At 62.1% G+C, this 13,424-nt stretch overlaps 3 protein-coding genes across 3 annotated transcripts; 1 reads left to right on the top strand and 2 right to left on the bottom strand.

Moving 5' to 3' along the window:
* Positions 1-1,996: 1,996 nt before the first annotated feature.
* EMIHUDRAFT_247483 (hypothetical protein) lies at positions 1,997-3,902 on the top strand (the record flags this gene model as incomplete). Its single annotated transcript, XM_005764674.1, has 4 exons — positions 1,997-2,062; positions 2,234-2,338; positions 3,393-3,660; positions 3,718-3,902. The coding sequence occupies 4 exons, from the start codon at positions 1,997-1,999 to the stop codon at positions 3,900-3,902; spliced, it is 624 nt and encodes a 207-aa protein (XP_005764731.1).
* Positions 3,903-5,499: 1,597 nt separating this feature from the next.
* On the bottom strand, positions 5,500-6,597 carry EMIHUDRAFT_247482 (hypothetical protein; the record flags this gene model as incomplete). The annotated part of the gene is made up of 1 exon (XM_005764673.1): positions 5,500-6,597. The coding sequence occupies one exon, from the start codon at positions 6,595-6,597 to the stop codon at positions 5,500-5,502; it is 1,098 nt and encodes a 365-aa protein (XP_005764730.1).
* A 4,322-nt stretch (positions 6,598-10,919) lies between these two features.
* Positions 10,920-11,866, bottom strand: EMIHUDRAFT_247480 (hypothetical protein; the record flags this gene model as incomplete). The annotated part of the gene is made up of 2 exons (XM_005764672.1): positions 10,920-11,077; positions 11,380-11,866. 2 exons carry the CDS (start codon positions 11,864-11,866, stop codon positions 10,920-10,922), a joined length of 645 nt encoding a protein of 214 aa, XP_005764729.1.
* Positions 11,867-13,424: the final 1,558 nt, after the last annotated feature.

Below are 13,424 nucleotides of genomic sequence, written 5' to 3'. Positions count from 1 at the left end.
GGGTGAGAGGGCGAGAGGACGCATGCCCGCCCTCTGAGGCGGCCGTCCGAGTCAGGGAGGCAAACACACAACCATCCTCGCGGGTGTGGGCGGCCTTCTCGGCCCGCTATACTAACCCTTGAAGTCGGCCCTTCCTCGTGGTCGGCTGAACTACACACACACACTAAGGCTAGATACCTGTCGGTGGAGAGACCACTTCACAGCTGTATGCCTTGCTCCTTTAGGTGCCCTTTGTATATCTGACTCTTCCGCATGAGACTGCCTGAGTACACTGTCTTGTTAACACAAAGTTAGAGTTGTTTGGTATTGCTAAAAATCTCTCTCTTGTTATTCTTTTGTGCTTTGGCGTCTTGTGTGGTGTGGGTTGTTCCCCCTTCGTTGTACCCCCGCCCAGAGATCCTTTGCCTATGATGCTTTTTGTGAGTGAGTGAGTATTCTTGATACGACCACACACACACACTGATGCTTTTTGTGTTCTCTCTGGGCCTTTGTGTATCGCGCGCCTTGCGGGGGGGGCGCGGAAAAGAGGAACCTCTTAGCGCCATCGCCACGGTGCTGCATGCAGCGCCGGGCGACGACGGCTTACCGCCTCCCGGTCCCCCTCGGCACACCTCCGCTGCTTAATGTTTGGCGACTCGAACCCGTGAAGCTTCCCCGTGCGCGGGTTACCCCGCACACGGGTCAGCGAGAGAGAGAATTCTTGATACGAAACCACGACGACACACACCAGTCGACTCGCATCGGTTGCCTCCATGAACGGCGGAGCTATTCTCGCGCCCACACCACACCTGGCTCCAACGTGGACACGCCCATAGCTGGGGACACTACTAGGTCACGCATGGCATCACAGAAGTTTTATCTCTGGGCCCCGAAAGGCATCTCTAGCAGTGTCGTTACACATGCCCCCTCCCCTCCTGGGCGCATGCGCCTCACGTCTCGCCAGAGCATAAGCCCTTGGCGTGTGGCGAGACGAGTTTTTCGCCATCGCAGCGAGCAGCAAGCCGCCCGCCGCAAACAGCCGGAGGCATCGCCACGGCACTGGCTGCGCCGCGGTCCCGCACCCGTCGACGCAGCTCCCCCCGCGGAAGACCGCGCGTAGCAACGTCTTGACGATCGAGATGAGCGTGCCTGAAGCTCGCCCACCTACTGCCCCTGAGAGTTGGTTACGAGTGGGATCAGCTCCCCCCCTTGGGATCACAGCTTCCACGACCTCACACCCAACATCACAGGCGGGATCAAAAGGGGACTCCACACCGGACACCGCCCGGGCACAGACCCCCTACCCGTCGGATTGCACAGGGCCCCCTCGGAGCAGCCCACACACAATCACGCATCGGCAGATTGAGTGCCTGAGTCAGGCAGACAGCACAGACAAGGAGAGGAGAGAGAGAGGAGAGAGAGAGAGAGAGAGGGGAGAGAGGAGATGGTGAGGGAGTGTGCACGCGTGTGGAGCGGGGAGGGTGTCTGTGGTGGGTTGTAGTCATACTACGTGGTTAAAACCACGCGCCCCTCAGGAGCTTAAGGTAGAGTGGAGCGTCCTAGACGCCTCAGTGCCTCCCACCGGGTGAGACCATCCGGATCTGCCCAGCGCGCCCTCCGGGCGGGCTGGTCCCCGCGATGGCCCACGGTCCTCCGTCGCCTGGTTGAACCCCCTGCCTCCCGGTTGACCCCCCGGTCCCCGTACACGACCATGAAATAAACTCAAAGTCCACCACAGCCACCAGCCTCCACCTCCACCCGCGAGCCGCCACCGCTGCCGCCCGCGACGCCGCCCGCCGCGTCAGATAGCCGCGACGCGCGCATCGAGTCGCGTCGGAGAGCCGCGCCGCACCAGCAGCAGCATCTGCACCACCAGCAGCAGCAGCAGCACCACCACCACGGGTCAGCCTTCCGCTCCTGGCCAGCGTGAATCCGCTGACCTAACGGGGGGGGGCGGGTTGGGCGGCGCGCGAGAACCCCTCAAGCCCTCGCATACACACAACACACAAATACACATATGCGGGCGAGCGCCTGCCTGTCCTACGCGCAGCGCGGCCCGCTGTTCTCGCGGCTGCAGCCTGCTGTGCCGCCGGCCGAGGAGTGGGCGCGCCACGGCGGGGAGTTGGCCTCGGAGCTCTGCGGCGGCGCGGCGGCGACGGCGGCGGCGCCTGAGGAGCTCGGCACGGCGGCGGCGGCGCGCATCTTCCACCTCTACCTCCCGCTCTACTTTTGGTGCCTCGGCCGCGCGCGCCAGGCGCCCACTGGCCGCGCGGTCGGCATCGGCATCTCGGCGCCTCAGGGCTGCGGCAAGACGACGCTGGTAGACACGCTCGTCGGCCGCTTTGCCGCCGACGGCCTGGTTTGCGCGGCCGCGTCGTTCGACGACTTTTACCTGACGCACGAGGCGCAGCGCGAGCTCGCAGCGGCGCACCCTACCAACCGGCTCCTGGAACTGCGCGGCAACGCCGGCACGCGCCTCTCTCCTCTCTCCTCTCTCTCACTCACTCCGCCGCCCTCCCGCCACACACACTCTCTCCTTCTCCCTATCTCACCGCGGCCTCTCCAGGCTCACACGATGTGGCCCTCGGCACTGCGACGCTGCGCGCGCTGCTTGATCGCGAGGCAGAGCTGGCCCTAGAAGCGGAGTATCTCCCCCTATCTCCCCCTATCTCCCCATATCTCGGGCCCTAGAAGCGGACTACGTGTTCATGTCTCCCAGCCAGCGCTCGAGAGGACACGCACTCGGCCGCACTCCGCCGTATTCCGCTGTACTCACTGTCTTCCTAGCCGTTGTCTTCCCGCCGTGAACACGCTGTATTCACGCCCTCGTGTCGGCGTATTCACACCGCTCACCCACGCGCACCGGGCCTTGCACTTTGGATGCCGTGGGGCTCCTGCCGTCTAGACGTGGAGACGCGAGGGTCGCCCCCCCTTGCCCCACCACCTCGTGTGTGTGGAGAAGTTTACCTTACCTTACCTTACTTACGTAGGCAGAGGTCGCCGTGCCGCGATACGACAAGGCGGCCTTCGGCGGCCGTGGCGACCGCGCGCCTGAGGAGGCGCGGCACACACACACACACACACACACACACACGCACACACACACACACACACACACACACACACACACACACACACACACACACACACGCACACACACACACACACACACACACACACACACACACACACACACGCACACACACACACACGCCACACACACACACACACACACACACACACACACACACACACACACACACCGCTCACCCACGCGCACCGGGCCTTGCACCTTGAATGCCGTTGGGGGCTCTTGTCGTCCAGACGTGGAGTCGCGAGGGACTAGCCTGGCCCTCGCCCCCACCACCTCGTGTGTGCGTGGAGAAGTCAACCTGCCCTTCCCTTCCCTTAAGGCGTGGCACGTGCAGCGCGATCCGGTGGACGTACTCCTCTTTGAGGGGTGGATGGCGGGGTTTGCTCCTGCCGGCGACGCCGCGCGGCTCGCGGGCCTCGACCCCGACCTGGCGCTGGTCGACTCCTTCCTCCGCGGGTACGCAGAGTGGCACGACAAGATGGACGCGTGGGCGGTCATCGGCATCGACGACTTGTCGCACGTATGCGCGTGGCGCACGCAGGCGGAGCAGGCGATGGCCGCCGCCGGCCGGCCAGGCACGCCCGAGGGTTTGCCCGAGAGTTTGCCCGAGATTGATCGAGGTTACCAGAGACTGCCCGCGTCAGGCATGGACGACGCCGCCGTCGCCGACTTCGTCTCGCGCTACCTGCCCGCGTACCGCGCCTACCTCCCCGCGCTCTACACCGCCGCGCAGGCGGGCGGCGTCGGCGGCAAGCCCACGCTGCTGGCGCGCGTCGACGGCAGCCGGCGCGTGGTGCCCACCGCGGAGCTCGGCGCACCGAGCGGGTGAGCGGGAAGGGCCTCCAGAGTGGTTTTACATCGGCCTCAAAGACAAAATCAAGTAGGGCGAACACTCAAGAACACAGCGCACTCTTATTCACCTTACTTACACCGGGTTTCATTTCACGTTCTCAGAGTCAGACTTATTTTGCTTTTCAGAGAGTTGTTGGTGACAGGTGAGGCTTCTGTGCCACGTGCCAGTGCCAAACTGAAGTCCAATGTGCACTCATCACATCACGTCTCTTAACGGCATGAGACGAGAGTTGCACGCACCTGATCGTGCAATGGTCCGCGCCGGGGTAAAGCCGTAGAGAGGCACCGCCACCAGATGAAACAGCGCGCAAGGACGCAAGCGCCCCGCTCCTTATCCTGCCGCGTGCATAGCGTTCCAGTCGTCGGCGAGGTGCTGGATATTAAAGAGTTTTATTTGGATATTAAATGGCTTGAGGGCGAGCCGAATGGCTTCCACCACGTCGCTGCCCGCCATTGCGGCGACGCGTGGCGGCGGACCTGACAGTTTTGCCGCGCGACGGGCCGCGCGCGCGTTTCGAAAAAAGAAAAGTCCGTAAGCTCAGTCGATCGATTTCGACGAGCGAGCGATCCGAGGATCGAGCGGGGGACCGATAGGCTAGAGAGGTCAACGCTGATCGATCAACGTCAGCCGAGACGCCCGAGTGAGTGGCTCACTACACGGCTTTTAGTGTGGTAGTACAAGATAGACTCACATGGTCACAAGTCTTTAGTAAAACGCCAGCGCTCGACACGACGAAGGTGTATTGGGCTCGAAGGCGCGGTGAACACAACCGCCTCGAGCGTACCGCTAAAACACGAGCCGAGGTGGGAGGGGGTGGCGTCGGCGAAGAGGCAGGAGCCGGGAGAGCTCGGTCCAATGCCCCCTGCTGCGACCCACTCGGGGTAGGTGGAGGCGAGGACGCCGCCCTGCGTAAAATGGGCCTGCGCCGCACCTGCCGGCCAGTGAGATTCTCTCCGTATTGTGCCTGAGTGTACAGCTAGCCTCTCTCCGTACCCTCCAGGTGGAGAGTGATCGCTCGCGCGCTCGTGACCCCAAACAAACAAACAAACAAAGCCACACGGTCGCGGCGGTCAACGCAGGCTCAGAACGTGGAGTCGTGGTGGGACCTGTCCGGGTGTTGTGGAGTCGAGGACGAGCTATCATAGAGCAGCTCTTCTCCATAGCTGCATGTACCCTGAATGCACGCTGCTACGCTCAGGCGCACCTCCTGGCTGGTGAATCTCGCCGCTTGGCTCAAGCACGAAAAGACGCCGGCGGTTGACCCAGACTGCGAACCCAGACCTTGCTCGAGACCTTGCTTGAGCTTAATCTCTTGGGAGTGGGTTACACAAATGTAAATACATTTCTGTACAGGTGGGTGAGATAATTCATGTGGTTCAGGCCGCGCTGAACTCGCGGCGCGCCCGCGGAGCACGAGATCTCCTCCATACAGGTCCCAAGCAGGCTAGACTGTAAAGTGGAGATAGGTGGACTCAAGCTACTTAACCTCATTCTCAAACGGTAGCACCTCCACGCGTCTCGGGCGCTTGCGCTCTTTGCGTGACTGTCGGCGCCGCTTGATATTTCTGCGAGCTCATTCACTCTCGAAGAACATGGGCTCCAGCTCGTGGATGAATATGTTGTCCGTCTCCAACGGCTTCGCTGCTTCGGCGGACTCGGCCGCCCCAAAGTCGCAGCTGAGAGGAATGGCGTGAACCTCCCGATCAGAGAGCAGCGCTGCCCTGGTCGCGCGCGAGGGCGCACGCAGAGCGATACTCTCCGGCTCGCAGCCACGTCGGCACATGTCGCCGAGCAGCGGGAGCGACAAGAGCGTGGACTCGTGTGCGTCGGGCGCAGACACGCTCGCCACGGGATTATCGCGCCACTGGTCGCGCGGCAGGCACCAGCGAGGCAGCGGATTGCCCAGCGATGCAAACGCCTCGATCGCGTTGCGGGCAGGCTCATCATCCGCAGACGGCAGCAGCGGCGGCTCGTCCCACGTATTGAAGAGGAGGACTGCACGGCGCCCCTCATCCACAGGCTGCTCATCGCCAAGGTAGGCCAGTGTGGGATAAGGCACCGAATGGAGGGCGGCACCATCAAAGCGCAGCAGTCGGTTCGACGTCGCTGGCACAGAGTACAGCGTGGACGGCCGTGGCGCCTTGCCATCGTTGCGGGGCAGTGCATCGCCGACATCTTCGTCGAAGATGCACGTGGGCGCGCGCACGCAGCTCGCCACGTCGAGATAGAGAACGTGGCCCCAGTGTGGGCAGCGCTGGTGGCCATAACCGTCCGGCCCGAGACGAATGCGGCGGCATAGCGCCTCGTCAACGTCACGATGAGGGTCGATGGGCTTCCACTGGTCTCGGTACCAAAACTCGACGAAGCGGGAGTCATCGTCAAGCTCGTCCAGCAGAGAGTTCAGTGCGGCCTCGATGATCGTGCGGCCGCCGCGACACGGGCCGTCCTCGGGCCGCCGGTCGTAGACGCTCGTGAAGGAGTGCCCTCTCTGAGCACATGCAGCTCGAACCAGGTCCAACTCGCGCGCAGCGAAGCATCCGTCCCACACGCGAATGGATGGAGCGGTGCTGTGCAGCCAGCCGCACGACTCACACACAAAGAGCAGGACTGTGAGGGCAAGAGCCCGGTGCAGCATGCCGAACAATGGAAGAGTCCCGAGTGACCAATTCATGTGTGAGGGCCATGTGTGAGTGCTCCCGGCATCCCTGGCGTGGTTTGACTTGACCTGTACACGTTATTCTTCCCGATTTGTCACTACGTGCCTCCGCGAAGGGATGTAAAAGATCTTGCTCCCAGCGCTTGCGCTTCGGCGGTTAGTGGTGCACTAACCTCCGAGAAACCCTTCGGGTCGCTCCTCATCGCAAACCCTGTCAGTCAGCAGAGTCTCCTACGGGAATGTACGTAAGAGCTACATACACTGAAAAAGGTCGAAGGGACGAGGACGACGAGGAGCCCGGCATCCAGGGCCACCAGGCGCAGCTGCCGACGCGGCTGCAGCTCGGCGTGTTGGTGGGCACAGGTGTTGGGCCCGCAGCTTTCCAGCTGCCCGTGCGCTCACGCTCGCGGCCTGCCGCCTCCACAGCGCTCGTGCTGACCCTGGTGGCCGACTTTACCAGCTCGACATGCCCCGTGCGTCACCGTGCAGCAGCAGAGCTACGAGGACGAATCAGATGAACTTGGCGTACAACCGAAAGAACTCGTTCTCCGCGGACGGACGTGCTGCTGCTGCTTCCCGCGATTCGTGCTTCCCGTGATTCGCACGAAAGTTCCCGATCAGAAGCCCCACCAACACAGCCGTTCGACAATGCTCCCGCGCCGCTCACTCACCACCCTCATCACGATATTCGGTCTGGCAGCTCCGCCTGCTGCAGGGCACGGCATGTTGATGCACCCGCCGAATTGGTTCATGAGCAACGGCTTGCCCCGCGTTTGTCCGATGACGGAAGGTGCTGATTGGAGTATTGGAGCGATGTGGTACACCAACTACACGCACGTTCCGGAGGGCACCCCCATCATGCCCCATGATGACCCACGCCGAACGTTTACAGACTATTCCGACTTTCCCGGCTACGGGCCAGGCGTCTATTCGCCCAGAAACCCGTGGCGCGCTCCCGGTGCTGCACCGATCAACGGGCCATGCGGGGCCTTCGGCGGAAACATGTTTGGGTGCCACCACCACGACGGAACGCCGGCTCCGTGCGTGGTAGGTGGAACAGCCTTCGGCCCTGACGCCCGCGACAGCTACGTTCATGGCAAACTGGGCAAGAACATCAAGCGAACGCGTTGGCAGCGGGGCCAGGTGGTTGAGGTCGCCTACATTATGTACTCAAATCACGCCGGAGGCTACTCGTATCGGCTTGCACGGCAGTCACCGAACGTGTCAGAGGCCGAATTCCAGGACGGGCACCTAGACTTTGTCGGCGATACCCACATTGTCCAGTGGGGGCCAAACAGGTCGACCCGGAAGACGATTCCGGCCGTCTACACGACAAATGGTACCCACCCTAAAGGCTCGATGTGGGCCCGCGGCCCAATCCCCACGTGCGCGCATGCAAACGGCGGCTATGTCTGGCGGGGTGGATCAGCGATTGACTGCGAGCCGTACCCATGGCGCGCGGAAACCCGGCAAAAGACTCAATTTCCACCTCCGCTGCCCGGGCTGTACGGCTGGGGTACCGACTACACCGACCTGAAGACGCACCAACCTGGGCATTACATGCCCTACTTCATCATCGATCGGATTCAGGTTCCCAGCGACCTGCCTGACGGAGATTACGTGTTGGGGTGGCGATGGGATGCGGAGCAGGGCGCCCAAGTCTGGAACACGTGCGCTGACGTCCAGCTCGTGGACCATCCCGTCGCGGAAAAAGAATGGGCCGCATGGGACGACGCGTGTGCTCACTATCCTCCGACGAGCACGCCTACAAGGCGGTAGTAAGCTCCCTCGCACAACACTGGGCACGGGACTGGCGCGCACTGGCACTAACACAGGTACACCAAGAAGAATTCTTAAAATACAAGCCTCTCTCACAGCACACTGGCACGACAAGGGCGCGGACTGGCGCGGACTGGCACACACACCGGCTCACCACCGGAGCCGCCTAAGCGACTCCGTTAAGAACGGCAATGCACTCCGCACCATGCACAATGCCGCTCTCCCCGCACGCTAGCTCGTTCACCGTCTGCCACGCCACGGCGGTGTGGAGGACCACAGACATGCTCTCTCAATAGATGAACTCAATGGTGGGGCCCTCCGGTCGTCGCGAGTCGATTTTCACACTGTATCCCTACTGCTGTCAGTGTACCCGACACGGCGACGACAAAAACAAGGTACAAACTCAAAGACAAACAGTCTTCGCTCAACTGTTACACGCAGCTCGCCCGCTCGCCCGCGCTCCGCAAGAGCTCGAGACGGAGACTCCAACGCCCCTTAGCCGCCCAACAGCGGCGAGGGGGCGGAGGCCGATGGGTGTGCGCCGCGCTGCCGCGCAACGCCCACACCTCAGACGCCGCGCTGCATCGCCGCCGCGCGCGCCGCCGCCTCGGCCGCTGCAAGGGCGTTGAGGTCGCCCCCGCCGCTGAACTCTCCGAGAGGGGCCATCGTGAGCCAGACGTCTCTTGCGGCCGCCTGTGGGACATGTCTCGGACACGTCGCGGACGTGTCCCGGACATGTCCGTCGCCACAGTGCTTGTAGGCTTGGCCGCCTTGGGGGCGCCGAACGCGAGGAAGAAGACGGCGGGCCGCACCACCTGCCGAGATCTGCGGAGATCAGCCGAGATCAGCCGAGATCAGCCGAGATCAGCCGAGATCGGCCGAGATCACACCGAAATCGGTGGCATGGCGCGAGGTTGGTGTCGGTGGGCGGCGGCGCGCGTCAGAGTGGAGCGGCTCGCTCTCGGGGAATCATCTCGGCGAACCTCGGCGAACCTCAGCGAATCTCGGCGAATCTCGGCGAATCTCGCGCCTCGAAGTGGCGCGGGTCGGCGCCGTGGTTGTGGAGTGAGTGGGCGACCAGCCGGGCGGACGCGTTGGACGCGCCTAAAACGAGCAGCGCTCTCGCGCAGTAAAAGAAAGAGTTGGGGGCGCGGACGAGCACCCGCGACGCCTCGGGTGGGCTGCGCGCCTAGACAGGACGAACGGCAGGGCAGTACAAAGAAAGAAGCGGACCAGCACGCGGGCGGAGGCGCTGGACGCGCCGGCCGCCGCGCCGCCCAGCGAGCAGAGCTCGAAAGAGAATCGCAGCTCGGCGGGCCTAAGGACTCCGTCAGCACAGGCGCCTCCAGGAGGTGGGTAGAGAGGAGAGGTCGCCCCGCCCTCATGCGGTCTCTGTGCAAGTCCCTACGCTGTCGGGCGTTCTAGCTCGCGTAGGCGGCTCCGATGATGGCCGGTGTGTGTGCTGTGTCTTGTGTCGCCTGTGTGTCGCTCGTGTGTGACCGCCACCCCCGTCTTGCATCCACCCTTACCGCCCGGTGCCCAGTGTCTGGCCAGACTGTGCCGTTGCGTCGCTATCTCTCTATCCAGCACCTGGCGTCTTGTCTCATGGTTCTCTGTGTCGCGCGTGTGTGGCCGTCACCGCCCGTCCCGCGTCCACCCATACCGCGCTGGTGACCGCGCTGGTGTCCCAGTCGTTGGTGTGGGTGTGACTGTGCGTCGCCTTCGATACGCACGAGCGCTAGTGCGCCAGTCCCGTGTGTCGTGACAGTGGGGGAGACGTGTGTCCTGAGAGCTCTAGCTGCGCCAGTCCCGTGTGTCGTGACAGTGGGGGAGGCTTGTGTCCTGAGAGCTCTAGCTGCGCGGGCCTCATCGACGGGTAGTCCTCGTGCACCTGTCGTGAATGAATGAGTTGATTAATGAGTGGGGGTAGTCCTTGTGCGCCTTAATGAATGAGTTGATTAATGAGTGGGGGTAGTCCTTGTGCGCCTTAATGAATGAGTTGATTAATGAGTGGGGGTAGTCCTTGTGCGCCTTAATGAATGAGTTGATTAATGAGTGGGGGTAGTCCTTGTGCGCCTTAATGAATGAGTTGATTAATTGGTGGGGGTAGTCTTTGTGCGGCTGCATTAATGAGTGAATCCATTCCTCCCTTCATTAGCGGGGGCAAGTCTTTGTGGCACCTGCCATGAGTGATCTCGGGTGATCTCGAGTGATGATCTCAGTGATCTCGCGTAAACCTGGGATGATCTGCGATGATCTCGGAGGACCTCGATCTCGGGCGATCTCGGGCGATCTCCGTGCACCAGATTGATGAGCGCGTCGAGGAGGAGCCGGTGACCGCTCCCCCCGCCGCCTCCGCCTCTCTCCTCCACCCCTGCCCTTCCGCCCCCGCCTCCTCCACTGCCTCCGCCGCCACCGTCTCCGCCTCCTCCGCCCGCCGCCGCCGCCGCCGCCTCGATCCGGGCGGCCGGCGCGTCGCCGTCGCGCACCTCGGTAGCAAAGTACGGCATACTACACATTATGGTATCACCGCGCAATGGAAATCAGTCATCAAGTCATCACCGCTCAATACGCACCTCGGTGGCGAGGTACGTGCCCCAACATCCGCCCTTGAGGCCGCGCTGGCGCAGCGTCTGCGGCTTGGACGGGTGTGCGGCCGCCATGGCCGGCCGCACCTCCAGCGGCGACTGCGACGTCGTGAGGGCGAGCACGGTACCTGTGCGCTGAACACGAGGCTTCAACCAGGATGGCGGATGGCTGATTTAGGCGGGATCGCCTAGGGGTGGGGGAGGGTGACCTCACGCCACCCTCAGGGGCGGGAGTGCGGTAGCGTGCTGGGAGACCTGTGCGCTGACCACGCCATTATCAGGGGCGGGAGTGGGGTGCTGAGCAATAGTATCGGGGGACACCGCGTGAATGCAAAGGGTACGAAGCCGGCCGAAAGCCGCGGACTACGCGAACTCTCGAGCGCTGGTTGGAGCACAGGAGTCCGTCCTCCACTTCTAGGGGGAGCGGCACCGTCATCGTAGAAGCGCCAGAGGCGGTAGTAGGTGACCCACTTGCCGCAGCGCGCGTAGAAGTCGACGTCCTTCTCCTTCATCCCGCGGCCCTCGTTGAGGCCGGCCAGCAGCTTTGTGTGCGCCGACATGTAGACGCCGTCGAACCGGAGCCGCGGCCGGAGCAGGAACATGCGCTGCCACGACCAGGCATAGTCGCGGATCACTCGGTCGCACGGCGCGTGGCCAGCAAGACAAAACGCCTCGCGGCAGCGCCGCTCCCAGACGGACGGGTGCCGCCCGAGCGGCCAAAGCACGCGGCAGATGGTGGCAAGGCGGCACACCGCGGTGAAGTCGCTGAGCTCCGCGATGTGCAGCCACAGCTCAAAAGGCAGCGGCGTGGCGGCCGCGTCGTCGCCATCGGCGGCGCGCTCCGCGAGCCGCTGGGCGAGCAGGTTGCGGTACGACGGGTGGTAGAGCGCGAGCCACGGCCGCGCGATCCATGACATCGCTGCCGAATCGCTGGGAAGAGAATTTTACCATCCAAGCCGCTCACAGTTTTATAACGGCCCCGCACAACACTGGGCGAGAGAGAGAGAGAGAGAGAGAGAGAGAGAGAGAGAGAGATCTCTCTCACTGGGCGAGACTGGCGCGCACTGGCACTAACACCTTTTTTCGAGCATTTGAGTGAACGCCATGAGGCAACCCGTGCCTTTTGGGCCCGTTTGTACCTCGTCCTGTGCCCAAGAATTTATCAACAACGAACCTACCCGCCAAGAGCACGAGCCCCCTATATCCGGGTAGGAGTGAGTGTGTGTGTGTCACACACACACAACACACAACCACACACACACACACACACACACACACACACACACTCACCGGGTAGGAGCGGGAACCCAGGAGACTACGTTTTTTATATTACAGTTGTATACCATACAGTGGGTTGCGGGCATTAAGAAAACAGGATCCCGCGGCACGCCGCCGTTTCTAAGCCTTTCCACAGCCCTCACCCACCCCACGCCGTGGTTTCTTAGCTCCGGCCGGCACTCAAGCCAGAGAGCCGGCCCGAAGGATTTTTAGGTAAGTAAGAGGTAAGCTGCGGTCCGCGAGGGCGATGCCAGAGTCTGCCGCCGAGTCGGCTCTCTGGATGACGGGAAGACGCACACAAGCCTCCATCCACTCGGCACTCGCACTCCACTCATGGGAGTCCACATCGTATGTTATGTATTATGTATTATGTATTGTGTATGATGCGTCATACATTGCGCATTTCAGACAAGCACACCATGTGTGTGTGCTGGCTGCTACGTTTTATGTGCTCGCAGCGGGCACATGCACATATTATGAAAAGCCCGGATATATATGAAACCTAACGTGTAGACCGGCGAGATGGGGCGCAGCCCCAGCGAGCTCGTTTTTAGAGCGAGCGCAGCGAGCCGATAGAATAGAAAAGGTAGGGTTAGTCTTAACCCGGTCGGTGATAAGCCCGGAAATATATGTGACAAGAAGACCCCCAGCGAGCTCCGCTGTTGCCAGTGCACATACAACCCTAGCCAACTTATGGCAGCCCTAGCGGCAGCGCGAAGTTAGGGTCTGGGCCGAGGGGGGGGGGGGGGGTTGTTAGGGCTGCATATGCTGCGGAGCGGACTCCCCCCCAGCTCTCACACACAACCCGGCGGAGGGTTGCGGCGCTTGAATACATAATACGGATACGTAATACGTAGTACATAGCCCTCTCCGGCGGGCTTTCGGCGCTTGATACATAATACGGATACGTAATGCGTAGTACATAGCCCTCTCCGGCGGGCTTTCGGCGCTTGATACATAATACGGATACGTAATGCGTAGTACATAGCTCTCTCCGGCGGGCTTTCGGCGCTTGATACATAATACGGATACGTAATGCGTAGTACATAGCCCTCTCTGGCGGGCTTTCGGCGCTTGATACATAATACGGATACGTAATGCGTAGTACATAGCTCTCTCCGGCGGGCTTTCGGCGCTTGATACATAAAGCGGATACGTAATGCGTAGTACATAGCCCTCTCCGGCGGGCTTTCGGCG

The sequence above is a fragment of the Emiliania huxleyi genome (genome assembly GCF_000372725.1).
Source record: "Emiliania huxleyi CCMP1516 unplaced genomic scaffold EMIHUscaffold_581, whole genome shotgun sequence".
Classification (NCBI taxonomy): Eukaryota; Haptophyta; order Isochrysidales; family Noelaerhabdaceae; genus Emiliania; species Emiliania huxleyi.
This window is presented reverse-complemented; position numbering and strand designations above follow the sequence as displayed.